General features: G+C 37.1%; 1 protein-coding gene across 2 annotated transcripts in view; it reads left to right on the forward strand.

Annotated features, from left to right (window-relative positions):
- MLLT4 (myeloid/lymphoid or mixed-lineage leukemia (trithorax homolog, Drosophila); translocated to, 4) overlaps window positions 1-17,693 on the forward strand; it is an 80,550-nt gene that overhangs the window by 45,000 nt on the left and 17,857 nt on the right. The window contains exons 22-27 of one of the 2 annotated variants that reach the window (XM_009082965.1): window positions 14,136-14,201; window positions 14,358-14,431; window positions 14,952-15,070; window positions 16,113-16,307; window positions 16,566-16,657; window positions 17,088-17,276. In XM_009082965.1, coding sequence (XP_009081213.1) covers window positions 14,136-14,201; window positions 14,358-14,431; window positions 14,952-15,070; window positions 16,113-16,307; window positions 16,566-16,657; window positions 17,088-17,276 — 735 coding nt within the window. The remainder of the gene's footprint in view (window positions 1-14,135; window positions 14,202-14,357; window positions 14,432-14,951; window positions 15,071-16,112; window positions 16,308-16,565; window positions 16,658-17,087; window positions 17,277-17,693) is intronic. The other variant, XM_009082966.1, reaches the window with a different exon arrangement.

Genomic DNA, 17,693 nt, shown 5'->3' on the forward strand with positions numbered 1-17,693 from the left:
ATCAATTTTAAAATTTTTCTCAAAGTTTTTTTCGGCAAATATCTTGTAGGTGATCCGTTTTAGAAGGAACAGGCATAAACATACATGTATTGTTTTGTCCCAAAATTGAAAATTACTGTTAATAGTTAATAATTTTGGGGACATTATATACAAATTTGATTCTCTCTACTCTGTGTTTGCCAGTGTAGACAGTTGATAGGGGTTGGTTTAACTGCTTGTTACCTCTTTACTTCTGGTTTGGGTCTTCAGGTTTCAGGTACCTCAGTATGTGAAGTCCTCTTGTGTCTGTGCTTTCTAAGTACTTAAGGAAATTTTCTTGCCCTTTCCTCCCAGCATGAAATAATGGAAATATTTGAGTAATAAGATTTAAAAGTTGTTTTGTGGGTTGGGTTTTTTTTTGTTTGGTCGGTTTTGGTGTTTTTTTAAATGTTCAATACTAATTCACCTCAGTGGTCTGAACTACTGATGTTGCCTTAACAGGCTTCTTGGGAGGAACTTAGTGAAATAATTGTCATTTCCAGCACAAGTTTCTCAGTCTTGCAGGAATGAAATAGTATGGGAGTTGCCAGTTAAGTGTTAGCAATTTGCCTAGTTTTTGTTGATTCATAACTTTCAGTGATGTTTTTGCTTACATTTTGGTACCCTGTAGATGTTGTATAAAACCTTGTTAATGCTTTTATATGCTGTGAGAAATCTGAAACTTACATCCATCACAGCATGATTTTGCTTTTCACTAGCTGTGAGATCTCAGCTCTGCTCAAGTAGAGTGGCTTTTGTCTTTTTTTATTGGCCTGTATTTAGATTGATACTGCAGATGGGTCACAGAGACATTTTTATTTAAGACCTTTCAGAACAAAGTGGGATTTAAAATCTGTGTGCCAGTGCCTCCTTGCACTCATGCACCCTATATGCAGACACTTGCTAGCAAGCCTGCAAAAGTTACAGTGCATATATATATATATGCTTTAGCTAAAATTCCTCTACCAGACTTTATTCAATTCTGGCATTCAAATAACTTCCAAAATTCCATTTAAATATATGTTAATACAGCATTTTAATTTTTTTACTTCTGTTAATGAGAAAGACTTTCAGAAGTTACACAGATTCTGTGTAGACTATTTCCTCATGAGTAATACTCTCAGTTGGAGTCGAAGTTTAGGTGCTTAATAGTACATGATAGTGTACACACTGATCCTGGATTGAGTTCTATCCATCTGAAACTGCAGAGCAGCATTATATGCAAGTTTGTGGTCTGAGGGTTTTTTTTTGTGTTGTAGTTTATCCTTGGCTATAGAGCCAAGTGCCATTTCTTCAAAAAAGGGCAGAGATACAGGGTGGGGGTTTTCCAGAATAAATAGCTGGGTATGTCTTGCCTGTAAAGCCCTATGCACAGACATAATTAAGCTGAGACATTAGCTCAGAGTTGCCTTAAGAGGGAAGAGCATCACAGAACCTGCAGTGCAGCTTGTAGATTCATACATAACTCTGAATAGCCCTTAGTGTGTCACTGCTCATAGAGTATTTATAGCAAACATACATTAAGAAGTGAACCCTTGTTTGTGGAAATAGATCTCATTCCTTGAGGTCAGTGAAAGATTTTTCCTTTGAAGTGAAAGAGAAATGGAATCTGGCTCATGTATTTAATTTCTTTTGTTGAAAATTAAGAATGCTTTGCTGCATTTGTAGAATATCATCTGAATCTTAAATTGCAGCATTTATAATAATAAAGAAGACTTCTTTTTCAGAAAGGTTAGAAAGGCTAATGAATAAAAGTTGCTTGTTCTTACAGATGTTGCATATGAAGCATTTTCCCTTTATTTATCACTTTTCCTGTTTCATGAGATTAAGAGTAAAGTGAAATTAGATAGAAACTGTTGCATGCTTGATTCCAGGCTTAGAATGAGACCTCAGGCCAGTTGATTTAGCTAGTTTGTTTGATTGCTGTTGGTTTTTCATCAAAGAAGATTTATCTTTTAGAAGTACTCAATTTCCAGAGTGTGAGAGAAATCATCTTGCTGGAAACTTTACCTACTTCCGTCTAGCACACAGAAGACACTACAGCTATTTGTGTCAATGTGTGTGCTTTCCTTGTTTATCTAATTGCCTTGTTAAGGTTTCTGAATACTGTTCAAACCCCTCAAACAACTACATATGCATATGAGTGCAGTAGTGCATACTTTATTAATGCCATTTCAGGAGATCCATTGCAGAACATAGTGGCTTTTGCTGCAAGAAGCACACTTTAGGAGGATAGTCTCTGTCCTCCTGTTTTCACTTGCTTCCTGTGCAAGTCAGTCTTGATTGCAACATTCTTTTGTAAAAAAGTAACAGGTTATTATTCCATTAAAAAGAACACAAAACTCTTCAGTCCTTTCTCTTTACTCCTTTTGAGGCTCCTTGTAACTAGAGCTTCTGGATACACCAGATGTAAAGTTTCCAGTCTGTCAGATGCTTCAGAGTCCTGTGATACTGTACTTCTGCAGTCTAGCTTTTTTTTCCTCTGAGTCGTAAGACACTTCTCTTTCGTCTGTTTTTCCACCCAGTGCAACTTAAATCTGCAGTGGAATTGGTCAGAGCAGTTAAATGCTTGATGTTTCTTTACCTGTTGAATAAAGTTGGTTGTCACCAAAGTTTGAATTTTCACTGATAGTTTTGTTTAATTGGAAATGTTTTGTCCACTTATGACCGTCCTTTCTTTAATTCCGGAAATGTTTGGGTTTTTTGCCCCCAGCATGGAGGAGTATTTGAGAGAGAGCAAAGCAGAAGTTGATGTATGTAGAGCATGGGTCAGTTTTTAAATTCTTTTAAAGTCAGGGTACAACATGTCTCCGAGCAGCTGTAGCCACAACTAACAGACCAGATTTACATACAGTAGGCTGGTTCACCTCATTTATATTTGAAAAGTATTTTGTGTAATGATGACAGATTTCCAGAGTCTGTGCATTGGTCTTGAGGTGGCACAGGTCTTTGCTTTCTCTGAAAAAAATTGATTTTTTTTACTGATCTTCCAGTCCAGAGAAGTTTGCCCTCGCTGTAGGCAGAACTAGTAGCTACAGAGTTGGACTTTCTCCTGCTTCTGGGCTGACAACAAGTAGTAATATGTGCTCATCCAGATACAGCTTGAAAAATGCATGCAGCTCTGGGGAATGTGAGTGGGTGGTCAGAAGCCTTTGCTTGTGCCTCCTTAGAGAGTAAATTTGTAAACTGGCTGCATAGTTTAGTAAACTGGTGTTTTTAAAAAGTGCTTACATGCTTGGGTTATTTCTTTGCTTCTAGACTAATTACTTGCCAAGGAGGTCAGAGTGAGACTTGATTCTGTTTGATAAACTTGCCTTGAGGATGTTTATTAAAACTCAGAGATCTATGTAAACTTGAGAGTCTGGAATCAGAGAATTAGCCTTGATAAAAATCAGTAAAATTTGCTCTGAGTATAGGCAGATAAAAGATTTCAGGCCTGATGGCTGGTATCAGGCTTGATAAGCTATGTTTCTGTCCTGTTTTCTTTAAAGACATTTTAGTTGTAGTTGATTCATTCTGTATTTAAACTGTTTCATTTTTATAAAATGCCACAGAAGCTTAACAGGCTTAGGGAAACAGTGTCATCCCTAAAGCCTAGTAAGGCACACCAGATCCTGATACTTCTGCAGAGTATATTTGTGTGTATACACACACATATGTGTGATACCTATGTTATTAAAATGAATTCTTATTTAATGTTTGCATAATTATAAAAAATCCAAGAAAATATTGAAAAATATTTATTTTTAGAACTCTCCAGTGGTTTATGTGAACTACTGGAGTGTTTCTACGTGTAGTCTTGGTATCTGAAGCCACTGAAATTGGAATATTACTTTGGAAAGGTTGGTGACTGGATGACACTTGTGGATTCAAAGTATAATTGAAGAGTGGGGATACTTTCACTTCAGGATTACTTTTTCATATTGCTATTTATGTGAAGCGTGAAACCATTTGCATATATATGTATGTATATTTAAGGCAGAAATGTTGAAATCTATATTGAAAGGCTTTCTGGAAATAAAAGTAGACTTCTAGTGCATATAACATTTTAAAAAAACATGTTATTGAAGGGTATGTTTTTCTTTAATTAAATATGATTCTACCAGTCTTTATTGGAAGCTGTTCATCTCTCCAGTTTCATTGGAGTGATAAACAATGTACGTGAAGCTAAACGGGTGTGGGCAAATGAGGGTTTAGAACATGTAATGACAAGACCCTCATGTTAATTGCCTGGAGCAGTACCGGTTTGGTTAGGTGCTGTACCTGCAGATATGTTTTCAAGATACATACTTTTTCCTTAATTACTTAATACAATTTTACTGCCATTCCTGACAACTGGAAAAGTGTTTTTATAGTAGTTTTAATTCTCATTACAGGTGTTGAAATAACTAGGTCATCCTACAGATGTACTCAAACTGCAAGAACATTGCTAACCTTGCAGAAAGTGCAGCGAGTTTGTGATCCACCTAAGTTAGTTGTGGGGCACATGATGTTTGAGGGTGAGAGTAGTATCACTGTTAAAAGGTTAGCACCTGATCAACAGGTGGACCTTCATTCCCACTCATACTTCAGATACTGGTGAGGCTGTGTGGTGTCTCAGCATCTCCAGCCCATCATGCTGCTGGTGGCAGGTCCCCATGTGGCCTGTCACAGCATGGGTGGCTCAGCTGGGAACGCAGCTGCGTGTTGACTCTCACTGGAAGGAGCTGCCTGTTGTTTTCACGGTGCCGTTACGGCTGCTTGTCCTGGCAGGTACCAAATGGGAAGGAGGAGTAGGCAGGATTTCTTCTACCTGCTTTTAATGCTTCAGTGGAGACTGACTCACCAGCTTGTGGCTAGCTGTGATGCTGCCGTTAGGAAGGCGATACCTGATGTTCCTGTTATTCACATTGTGACTTTACATACAGTTACACTATATGCCACGTTCGGATTTTATGGCTGATGTGATGTATGTGAGCCAGAGTTTCCTGTGATTTTTAATGACAAGGACACTTATAAAACTCATCTTGTCACATAGCAGCAGTAGCAATAAAATCTGTTATCCTTAAATACTGCCTTTAAATCCGTCATGTTTATTAATTCATTACTACGGTAGTTATGTACATCCTCAATTTTACATTATTCTGATGTAATAGTTGTTTCTTTTTTCAGATCACTGTAGTTTATCTTGTTCTATTCCTTATTGGTCTGTAGAAGTAGCTGGAACTTTTTTAACACTGCCTCTTCTATTCCTAGTATTTTCAAAGTGACTTTTTAAAGCAAAGCAGTATTTTGGGCACAATCCTGTTAGAGCAAAGAGGAGCTTGCTAAATAATGCTAATTGTGCAAACAAGTATGGACTACTGTATACTGATGTTGTTTGATAGATGGCCCAGATTATAAGCAGATGTGGTGGAAAATTACTTGTTTCTTGTTAGGCTGTCTCAAAAGCTGAGATTAGATTGCATTATCCAGCTCGTTCCATTGGCTTTTTAATATGACAGAGTTTTTGTCAGCAAGCAGAGAATTGTATCAGGCTGAAAAGGGGCAAATGCCCATTTGGACAATAGGTATGAAATCTTTGCATACCATTGCCTCAGCTGAGCATATTTTCTTGGGTGTTTTTGGGGGGAATTTATTTTCTTCACCTTTCAGGTTCTGTTTTAATGAGGTACTGTAGTGTTTGTTTCCTCTCCTTCCCTGTGTCAGTGCCATGAGTCTTAAGTGTAATTTGTCAGCATTCTAGAGGCTGAAGTTGGGCTGCCCAAATGTTGCAAAATTTGCTCTTTAATTTCTGTGGATTGCCATAGTTGCATGAGTTTCAGAACTCTTCAGTCTTTTGGGCCCTACAGGAAAGCCATTCAGTCAATTAATTTGTTTGCTGATTCAGTAAATTCTTTACTAAACTCCTTTATAAGAGATGATATGACCTGGGATACTAGCTTAGGTTTTCCAGTTGTCCTATTGCATATTTGATACATAAATGAAAGTTTACTGAGTCTTTGTTACTTCTGAATTTTCCAAATGTGAGTACTTAACAAGCGTGTTTTGTGAGAGTTCAAGAAGTGTTTGGATAACGCTGTTAGGAACATGGTGTGGTTCTTGGGATTGACCTGTGTAGGGCCAGGAGTTCAACTTTGATGATCCAACTCAGGATATTCTATGATCTGGTGAAATTACCAGAGAATATATATATGTGTGTTTGTATATAAAAACATATATGTCAGTATGTACTAGTGTTATTTATATATGTTTTAAAAAAAAAGTTACCTCTCAGGTGAGACTTTAATTGTTGACTTTTAATGGAGTTTTTTGTTGGCTTCAGTCTGTCTGAATTCATTAATCTACAAGATAAATAGTTGTGGTTTTTTGAAAGAACTGAAAGCTCTTGCTGAAGTTTCAGCTGATTAACTGTTCTCTGCTCTGCAGTCTTTGCTCATGCTTTCAGGTGAGGTTCTGTTTATATTGTACATGTAGTGGGGTTTCGCTTCTTTTGGTTGGGGTTTTTTGATGTTTTGGGGTTGGTTTTTTGATTCAACATGATGGAGGAATGATAAAACATCCTCTGAAATAAATCAAATGATGGCTATTGATAGCTTTTCTCTCTTATGTGTGTAAGGTGCTTCTTTCTGGTTTGTGATATCCTCTGTTGTTCTAGTATTTGTATGTGTCACTTCATGGTTTGGGAATGAGTCTGCAATTTTAGTTTCTTCTAACAGGTCATGTTTTTTTGCTTTGAAAAGAATTGATTTGGGAAGTTTCATAAGTATTTTATAAAATGCTCAATGTAGGTAATAGAAGGGGCACATCACCTCTTTTTTTATAGTGTTTTAGAGTTTAATTACAATGTTTAGGTATTTTACAGTATTTGGGAGTTGATTTTCAATATTTATTACATACATAGACTTCAGATGCAGGTGCTTCAGTGTCAGTTTGTGTAGAGTCTACTCAGTTATTTCAGGTCCCTTGTCAATTCAGCTACAAGCCACCAGAAAAATAAGTTTCTCTTGTTATAATTAAGTTTCCCTTATGTGCATTAGACAGATTGGGACGTTAACCAGACATCGCTGAACAAAGCTCATACTCAACTAGGGCCTAATTAGTACCACTTCAATAATCTGAAGTTTTTATTTAATTTCAAATGAAGAGTTAGATTTGCATGAACTCTGCAGCCCGTGACCTGTGAACAGTATTGATGCAAAACTCAACAATCATCATCATCCAAATGTCTGATAAGCTCAACAACCCTCTCTGTGTTTTATTTCCTTACTTTTATTTATGTCCTTTTTTCTAAACATGTTTTTGTTCTGTGATCAGAACTATTTCAAACCAGGCTGCTATGGCAAAAATAAAGCTAGTCCGTTTTACTAAAAGCTTACCTCTATTTCTTCAGTCCCACTTTAAATAGTGTCACACCAGGTATGTGGGCCGCAGACACAATAGAGCCAGAGCTAAGGGAAGTAGAATTTCTGGTGAGTTTTAATTGTTGGATTTGTTGATACTGTTTCATACCTCAGTTTCTTGCCTATTCTCTTGACTTGTAGCTCCTTTTATTCTGTCTCTCAATGAGGGGAGGACTCATTGTTTATTTAGTTTTTACAAGGTAGTTTGGTCGCTTAAACATTTTCCCATACCTTCTTTTCTTCATTTAGATTTAGGATGAAGACCCAAGTTACCATTCTAAGCAGTCGTCTGTATGCAGAAGTATCCTGTATTTGTCTTTACTTCTCAATTAAGATTAGAAGATCTATTAAAATTCCATCTAAACGTGGAAGTTGCCATTGTTGTAGAATTCATGCAGCAACCTGTAGGTCACAGCAAATTTAGGATTACTCTCATACTCTGACTAAACACAAGTCCATGACAAACTTGCACATTCAATATGTTGACATCTTTCAACTTGTGCTGTTTTAAATAATTTAATTACTTCTTAAGATAAGTGTGAGATAATAAGAAAATCTTTATACAGGTATTGCATCTCATGCAAATGTGTTACTTCATTCTGGGTACTGGATCTAATAATTTTCCTCAGTTTCCCCCCTGCATTTGTTAGGTACATCTTAAATAAGCCCAAGCACAGGAAAGATTATTTTCAAGAATCTTTGTATGTTTTTTACTCAGAGACCTAATGAATCTTTCTGGGAAAAAATGGGGGGCATTTTTATCCCATTGTGCAATTACATCAGTAAAAGTAAAATTTAGTAAAAGTGCATTTTGCAGGTGCATTTACTTGAGTTCTGTATGTGTCATTCATCTCCATCCATTGCTAAAGTTAGAATTCTTTTTACATTTAGGAGGGGAACTTAGGCAAAGTTGATACGTGTCTTTTCAGGGTGCTTGCCGTGCAGGTTATCTAAAGCTTGAAACAAAGGCGTTTCTTAAGGGAATCTGCATGTGTGTGGCTGTTTGTTTGTTTTGCAATTGTTTCGGGATAGCTTCCACTGGAATACTCTTGCTTGGAAGACAATGTCCAGAGCTGCTTTTGAAAAGTCAGTGGGTGACCTGTAGGAGGATTTTAGGAATTTGAAACAGTTTAAATTATTGGCTTAAAAATCACATTATTCACCAAGTAGTGGATTCACCCCCCCTTAATGATCCAGGCCCCTCCCAGCAAACCCCATTCCTCTATGGTTATGAACAGTCATGCTGTGCTGTAAACAATTTGAGGAAGCTGATTTAGTTGAAAACAAAGCTTTTATTTGGGAGGAGGGGAACTGGAGAATAAGGATCAGCTTAGCCTCCAGCCAGGTCTGTCATGGGACCTACCATAACACAGTAGTGCCTGCGCAGCTCCAAGTGTGGGACAGCATGGCAGCAGACAGGTGGGTTTCTTCTGATGCTCTGTGAGTGCACTACTAGTGTCATTGTAATTGATTTAATATAATGTTGTTTTAAAAATACTGAAATCTGTAAATAGTGGCCCACTGCAGTCCTCCAAACTAGTTCTCTGTGCTTTATGCAGGTTTTTTTATATTTGGGTTGTTCTTTTGTGCTGATTACATTGTAAAAGCACAGAATGGAGGTGTTTCTCATTTTGAAGCTTAGGTCAGATGTACTTCAGGTATCAGAATTTTTAAATACCATGTTCCCTTCTTCAGTCTGCAATTCACTGTTTGTTGAATTCTGCTCACCTGATACCTTCCTTATAGAACTTTTTTCCCCTAGGGTTCTGTTTTGGCTATGCATTGCAACAGTAGATACCATGTAGAGCTAAAGAAAGGAGATCTTCAGAATAGAGTGTTATGCTCATGCGATTCAGTTCAGGAATATTGTCACCCAGGTGAACTGAAGCAGCAGTTTGTGTGGTTTTTCCTGTTACATACCTGCAAAATTTTCTATTAATTATTACTTAAGGGGAAGGATTTCCCAAATTTTTCCTGAAAAAGGTACTGTTGTTTCACTTTCTACAAGGATTGTGGGAAAAAGTTGCATCAAGTGTGAAAACACTTAGCAAAGTTGGGAAATGGCTTTTCGTGGTGCTTGCCATGCAGGTTATCTAAAGCTTGAAACAAAGGTGTTTTTTAAGGGAATCTGCATGTGTGTGGCTGTTTGTTTTGCAGTTGTTTTGGGACTCAGCTTCCCATTGGTAGCACTAGAGAGTTAACTACTGTGGATGGAGCTTTTTTAATCTAGAGTATGCTGCATTATTTTTTGAAAAATGCTTGTAAAGGTTTTGGGGATTTTGTATTTGGTTATGTATATTTGAGAAAATGTACTGTAGGTTTCAGTATGTTAATTTTGGGGAGAGGGAATAAACCATCTTTCTATGCTTACTACCTTCTTGCTTCCCACAGTCACCTAACTTTTTAACAGCTGTGTTCCTCTGTTTGGACTAACAGCTTTACAGATACACATGCTTTTGGTATTCAGAGTTGGAGAAAATAACGTGAAATGAAAAGAATGCTTACCATGTCATTGTTACCAATACAACGTGTCATTGCTGTTTTGTTTGTGGAGGAATAGTTCTAATTATGTTGACCTTCACGTTCCTTTGAAAGAAAAGCAGGTTAATAAGCAGCTTACAAAGAAACCCATTTTATTTAACATCAGTAAATGATAACAGAAAAATCCATGTGGTGTGTCTGAGAATTTTTCTCACTTTGGAGTTTGGCATGCATGACTAACCACAGATAAGCAACTTTTGGGTCTCTAGTATCTGTATATTTCCTTCTAATGCAGTCTCCTGGAAGATGGAAACAAAGCACGATTAAGTCTGTTTCAACAGAAATTAAGAATTTGGATTCAAATTACTATAAAGCTTAGGGTAAAAGTTGAAGGAAGATGGTAAGTTAACTTTAAGGATACTTGGTCTTCCCAACCATAGGGTGAAAGCACAGGCCTGTTTGTAGAAACATACTAAATGAGATGAATTAGGCAGAGAAGGACCTCATTAGTCCTCATAATATGTGGGTTGGTGTATGGTCGCTGCTAAAGATATTTTAAATGTAATCTGAACAGAGATTTATTTTTAAATAATTTTTTATGCTTTCAAAATTCATTAGTTTTGTATTAAGTGAGATGACTTGGAGCTAACACATCTGCTCATAACTTCCCTTAAAAGAACATGAAATGGATTGACAAACTGCATAAAAACATTATAAAAGAAGAAATGGGGAGTAACTTTTCAGCTCCTTCAAATCATAATGAAGAATTATTGTCAGGCTTAGAGTATAGGAGCAGTTAGAGCAAAAGTCCAACTGTGATATGGTATCTTCCAGCTGTGGGATATTTAGCCAAAGAGCATAACAAAACAAGCATGAGATGTACCTCTCCTATGAGGAAAGGCTGAGAGAATTGGGGTTGTTCAGCCTAAAGAGAAGGCTCTGAGGAGACCTTATAGCAGCCCTCCAGTTCCTGAAGGGACCCTGAATGAGAGCTGGAGAGGGACTTTCTACAAGGACATCTGGTGACAGAACAAGGGGCAATGGCTTTAAACTGAAAGAGAGTAGGTTTGGATTAGATATTAAGAAGAAATTCTTTACTGTGAGAGTGGCGAGGCAGTGGAACAGGTGGTCCAGGGAAGTGATGGATGCCCTATCCCTGAAAGCATTCAAGGCCAGATTGGATGGGGCTTTGAGCAGCTTGGTCTAGTGGAAGGTGTCCATGGCAGGGAGATTGGAGCTAGATGATCTCTAAAGCCCCTTCCAACCCAAACCACTCTGGTTCCTCCTGGTTTCAACCTCTCTGTAATTTCAGAATTTCTTCTAGAGTGCATTCTATCTGTTTGGCGGTTTTAAAGTTGTTTGGGGTTTTTTTCCCTGAAGCCTTGAGGAGACGTACCATGATTCTGTGATACTTTGTTCATGCTTACACTTTGGCATCTATTGCAGTCTTGTTCCTGGCTGTTTCCCAATTTAATTATGAAATCTCATGGAAAATGTTTTGGGTGGGGTTTTTGTTGTTGTTGCGTTTTGTTTGGTTTTGGATTTGTGTTTTACTATTTAAAATATGCTGATGTGATAGTATAAATAAGAAAGGGTTTTCTGTTGGCTGATTAGAGAGATGATAAATAAACCTATCAGTGCAACTCATAATCCCATTGACCTTCAGTTCCTAGATTGTTGCTAAGCCAAGGAGTCCACATCTGTTTACTTGTCTATTTACTTCTCTCAAGAAAGCTGTTCCATGCTTCTGATCATCCTTATTATCCTCTGAGCCTCATGGTTCTGTTGTCATTTTGTAAGGGAGAAATCAGAATTATAAACAGTTTTCTAAACATGACCTGTTTAGATTTTTGGCGAGTGTGGTGGTTTCTGTTTTGTTTGTTCTTTTCTATTCTGTTGTCTTCCAGATTTTTTAGCTGATATAAAATGACTCTGAAAACAGTAGCTAAAAAGATCTTTCTTGAGGAGTTAAACTAGTTTGGAGACTCCTGTATGGTTATTTGTGCAATTTCATCACTCTCTGCAAACCAATGCACATATCATGGGCATATACAGAAGTTTTCAACTTCATTTGTGTTCACTGATAGTCATAACTGAGCATGAGAAAAGTGATGTGTGTGGATATAGTGGGTAATGCAATACATGAGTATCTCTGGAAGTCAAGGAGCTTGCCTTTAGGTGTATTTAGTGGTTGGAGGCAGAGGAAGGAGCATATTAACCCTGTCATTTAATTCTGTTTCCTGAAGGGAAGGTGGTTACTGATTTTGCCAGCAGTGCCCTGATGGGGACTGCTGCCTTAGAAGCTTGGAGCATTACTCGGCATTTGGACTAGCAAAGTATGTTCTCACCCCATTATTGCTCCAGTGTTCGGCATCATTTGGTCCTTCTCAAGCTCTTGGTTTTTACTTACTTGATAAATCTTCTATTTATCTACATTAAGCTACATTATTGTTTGCCCTTTTTTCTGGAGCACTTAGGAGCGTGGCAAACAGCACATTCATGTAGGGCTTCTCTGAAAGCTTCTATTCCTTGTGAAAACCAACAACTTTCCATTATTTAACCTGTTACTAATATACCAGGACAGGTTCCTTCTTACTGGGTATCACCTTAAAGTCTTGAAGAACTCTCCTGGTAAGAGATCTTGCAACATCCATCTTGGAAATCTAGCAGTTCTGTCAGCCAGGTCATCCTTGCCCATGTGTGTCTTGGTTGCTTGGGGGGGGAAAAAAGAGAGATTTGTGAAACATGCTTTCATTTTTCATTACATTACACTGGCTCTCTTCTGACTTGTGTTTCTCATAACTTTAACCATTTTTCTGGTATAAAGTTAAAATATTCTGCAGTTACTGCAATGTTTGTTTAGAACCCTTTAAAAAACAAACAAAAAATAGCTAAATGCTTTTAATTGCCTTTGTATTCTTTCCAGACAAAGAAAGTGTCCTTATTTCAGTAATTTATTGCAGTTTTTTTCCTTTTTATCCATAAGTATGGCTTAAGCAATTATTATGAAAAATTTGGACATGTAGAATGTTAATCTGGAATCATGAGACTTGAAAGAATTCCTTTTCTGTGGCTTTTATGTAAACATTTGGGATTAACTCAAGGTTTAATGAATAAAAATAGATCTTTCACTTGCTTGAAAAGCCATGTATCTATAACACTAGCTTTTGAATAATCTTCACCTTGATTTTTATTTTACTTTATTATAACAGTGGGAACAACAAATGCTTTTGCTGCCAAAAGAGTTGGGAAAGCGGGGGGGGGGGGGGTGAGAGGAGGCTGGATATTGAATATCAAAGCGACTTGGGGAGTTATTTTAGAAAAACTGACGTGACAATTAAGTCCGTGCTCTGAAAACTTAGCACTCGACGTGACTCACAGAGTAAAATGCACCATTTGCTATAGTAGATAATGAAATCAAGTGATAGTCTTACATTTAAGTGGCAATGTAAAGGTTTGTGATACTAACATTCAGACTGATTTGTGTGGTGTCTTGTACACTGGAGCATGTGGATGACACAGCAGCATGGCTTGAATAGACGCTTACGTTCTTGTCTCTTGAATCTGTTGGTTGTCTTGCAATAAGTTCAGTGTTAACACTCCTTTCAAAATGTAGCAGAATACTTTTGAGGAAGGTGTTTTATGAACAAAATTGCATGGTTTTGCAGTAGACTTAAATATTGGCTCAGTCAATTTTAAAAGACTTATGTCTGCTTTACTTGTTTACGTAAAGCTAGAGGCACTCCTTGGTCCTTTACACTAGCTCCTTCACAAGTGCTAACGAATGTAAAAAACATTTCTTTTTTCTTGTAATCTGCCATTTACTTTGTTTTGTTGGGGTGCTAGCAAGGGAAACAGTCACTCTTTTGAAACATAATGCAAAGAGGTATAAATAATAATAACGTGTGTAAAAGTGTAAATAAGTATTTCTTACTAGAAGGGGATTGGACCAAACTTCTAAAGTATAAGTTTTAGTTAATGTATTTTCTTTCTTATTTGAACTTGCATTAAGACCAAGTATTGTTTGCTTCTAACAAAGCTTGCAGTTCTAATAGGCCTAATATTGAAATGTTCTTACAACTTTAAATGAATGTAACTCTTTTCTGTATAATTGGGGTTTTTTTCCAGTTTGGAAATACATAAAAGTAATGAGAAGGTAGCGGTTTACTTAGCCGTGTAAAATTCTGATTAACACTTGTGGAACGCTTAAGAGATCAAATATAAGTTAAATAATTAATGCCTCTTTCTCTGTAGGGCGCTGGTCAAGACAAACTTGGAATATATGTCAAGTCTGTTGTGAAAGGAGGTGCTGCAGATGTGGTTAGTAATACTCTTAAACATCAGATGTTCAAAGGTAGACAGATCCTTTGAAAATGCTTTAAAATCCTTTTTTTACTAGTATGTGTGAGTAGATGTTTTAATTTAGACCATGTTAGCATTGATGTATTAATTTTCCTCTCTTGAATACGTATTCAGGATGGTCGTCTGGCTGCAGGGGATCAGTTGCTAAGTGTGGATGGTCGAAGTTTGGTGGGCCTGTCCCAGGAGAGGTACAGAATGCTTTCCTTGGTTGTCTTTACGTGAAGAAAATGTTAGATTAATAACTTAATGAAACAGGCAGAAGCTCATTTTTTTTACATTTTGGGTTTTGTTTTGGCTTTTGATATCTGCCTGCAGATAACCTTAGTAACAAGTTCACCGGTTCATGCGCTGTTTTCTGTGTATGATATGGGCTGTCTATGTGGAAGAGGTTGTATTACGTTTGGGATTTGATTTTGAACGATCTTTACCCCCAGTTTTAAATATTTTGGCTTCTGACCTTTAATGCAGAAACTGGGACTAGTACTTGCCAGTAGGCGTTGTCTGTGCACATAAGCTTATCTTCTAGTCATCATCTTCTGATTTTTTTCAATGTGATTTTAAGTATTAATCGGGAAAAAAAGTGCTTTGTCAGACAAAACATTACTAGAATAAAGGTGAGAAATCATGATGCACAAACTATAATAAGGAGGACTAAGTAGTACAGTGCCTGATTTTATTTTGTTTCATTTGCTTTGGCTTTTATTGCAGGGCAGCAGAACTTATGACAAGGACAGGTTCTGTAGTAACACTAGAAGTAGCAAAACAAGGAGCAATTTACCATGGTTTGGCAACCCTGCTTAATCAGCCATCCCCAATGATGCAGAGAGGTAAGGATACTAATATTATTTATGTCAATTACTGCTTTATAAGTCTTACAGTACAGAAAAGCTAATAATTTACAGCATTTTACCAAAATTACCATAATATTAAATCAGAAAAGAAACATAATTGTGCAAAAAAAACCCCCACATTGTCATTCTTAGCAGAAGTTCATCTGGTTTTAAATATTCTTTGAAATTATGCTGGTCTAGTCATTAATAAATTCTTTGCACATGTGCCTTTTAAAGCAATTGTGTATTTATACACAGTTCTGGTTTGAAGTAGTTTTATTTTTAATAAATGGAATATAGTGAATACAAAGGGCATTAAACTTAATGGCTTTTTTTGTCCCTCTCATAAGAGCTTCTGTCCTCCTCTTGGAGTATGACTTGTAACCACAGAGTGCAGAGAAATTACTAAAAGAGAAATAAATAGAAACAGAAGCCCTTGGAATACATTTTGCCATTGAGGGTTTTTGTTGGTTTTTTTTAAAACCAGAAATGTTGAAACTTTTCTCCTTAAGCTTCTGTGTCTGATCATAAGAAGTTCTTCGATGTTTCTCTGATGTTATATTTTATCATCCTACAGCAGTGAGCTAACAAAAGACATATTTAAGTCTTATATTAAATAATGTTGTAAAGGAAATAATTTTGTTAGGGAAGGCCTTTTCTGCATGCAGGGCAGTACTACAGTATAGAAAAGAAAGGGTTAAAAGAGCAAATCCTTATTATCACAGTTTACAGCACTATCCCAGATGCCCATATGCCTCAATCAGCAAGAGACCTTTCAGTATGGCACATTTGGCTATTCCAAATACTGTGGTACCTTTTCAAAACCTCTTTTGAAGAATGCAAATCCAAGGAATCCTGTATAATTAATACAAGATTGGGATTGCATATTTGAAGAAGTAAAGATTTTAAAATCTAGCATTTGCTTTACTGGGAACTGATTTTTACTTTTAAGTGCAAGGTAGCTCTGGTTTGAAAAAGAACCTGCTAGACAGTAGTTAATATAAGTAAAAGGGAGAAAATACATATCCAACTGTTACAGTTTCTGACCGCCGTGGCTCAGGTAAACCCCGACCAAAGAGTGAAGGTTTTGAGCTGTATAACAACTCCACTCAAAATGGATCACCCGAGAGTCCTCAGCTGCCATGGACAGAGTACAGTGAACCAAAGAAGCTGCCAGGAGATGACAGATTAATGAAGAACAGAGCTGATCATCGCTCCAGTCCCAATGTAGCAAGTAAGAAAGATTATCCTTCTCTTAGGGGTAGATGCCTTCTCCAGTAGTTGTAGAGTGTGTTGTATTCAAAAAGGAGGTGATTGTTTTTAAAAGTCGGTTAAGTTTAAAATGCCAGTGTAGTAGTAACATTTGGAACAAGCCTCTTGTTAGAACTGTTTAAAGGAAAAATCATAGTTATTTTGTGAATACTACTACTTTATTAAGTTCTGTAAATTATTATTAACAGTCATGTAAATGCTTCCTTTAACTTTCCAACAGATCAGCCTCCAAGCCCCGGGGGAAAGAATGCTTATGCATCTGGAACTACCACCAAAATAACCTCAGTCTCTACTGGAAATCTTTGTACAGAGGTCAGAAGTGGCAAGCAAAATGCTATTAAACTTTCCTTAGCTATCAATAGCGTCGGTGTGCCTGAGTCAAACCAGTGTCTTACTTCACTGTTTGAACACAGTGCTGGTGCTAGTGACTGGGTGGGGGTTTTGCTTGTTATGGCTAATGAAAGGTTGAGACAGCTTTCAGTGATTTCATTCAATTTTGTTGAAGTTGTCCCTGTGATTTCTTAGGTTTGACAATATTGCATACTCGTTTTGAGACCATAAAAACGTAGGTCATAATCACAGTTATATTTGATACTAGACAACCTATTTATCTCCTGTTCCAGATGAGTAATGTTCTTATGAGCCAAAAGAAAACATTTGGAACATGCATGTTTAGAATAATGTTCTGTGCAAATCTATGTGATTGGAAAATTCTGCCTTATGTTCTATCTCTGTTTTTCAGGAACAGACTCTGCCACCGCGACCTGAAGCTTATCCCATCCCAACACAGACTTACACTAGAGAATATTTCACATTCCCAGCTTCAAAGTCTCAGGATCGAATGGGTCCAGCTCAGAGTCAGTGGCCAAATTATGAAGAAAAGCCACAGGTTCAGGCAGAAAGTAATCATTCTATCAATTCTACCATGCAGGTAAGAAGTAATTTCTTCCAGTATAAGGAAACAAACCAGAAAGAAACTGCTTCTTCTCCACTCCCAGAGTGCTAGAGACATTTTTTCAGAACAGTCAGCTCTCTGTAATCTGTGAGCTGTTGAGGAGAGACTGTACCACAAGAGGGGAACAACTGTACTTCTGCCAAAATAGGCTTGGGTTCAGAAACCCTATACTTCTCTTTTTTTTCTTTTTATCTTCTCATTTTGCCTTTTTTTTTTTTTCTTTTCATAGAATTTATGTTATCATGTTCTGCAGAGCTGTTAATCTGGGATGTTTTAATTCCCCATTAGAGGTAATGGGGTGTAAGTGGTAGTAGAGCTTGTCTTGTTAAATGTTTTGTGATTTTCTGAAAAGCAAACTAAATCTTCCATTCCTCCAAGAAGGCTGATATGGAA

This window comes from Acanthisitta chloris, unplaced genomic scaffold (genome assembly GCF_000695815.1).
Source record: "Acanthisitta chloris isolate BGI_N310 unplaced genomic scaffold, ASM69581v1 scaffold12209, whole genome shotgun sequence".
NCBI classification, from domain to species: domain Eukaryota; kingdom Metazoa; phylum Chordata; class Aves; order Passeriformes; family Acanthisittidae; genus Acanthisitta; species Acanthisitta chloris.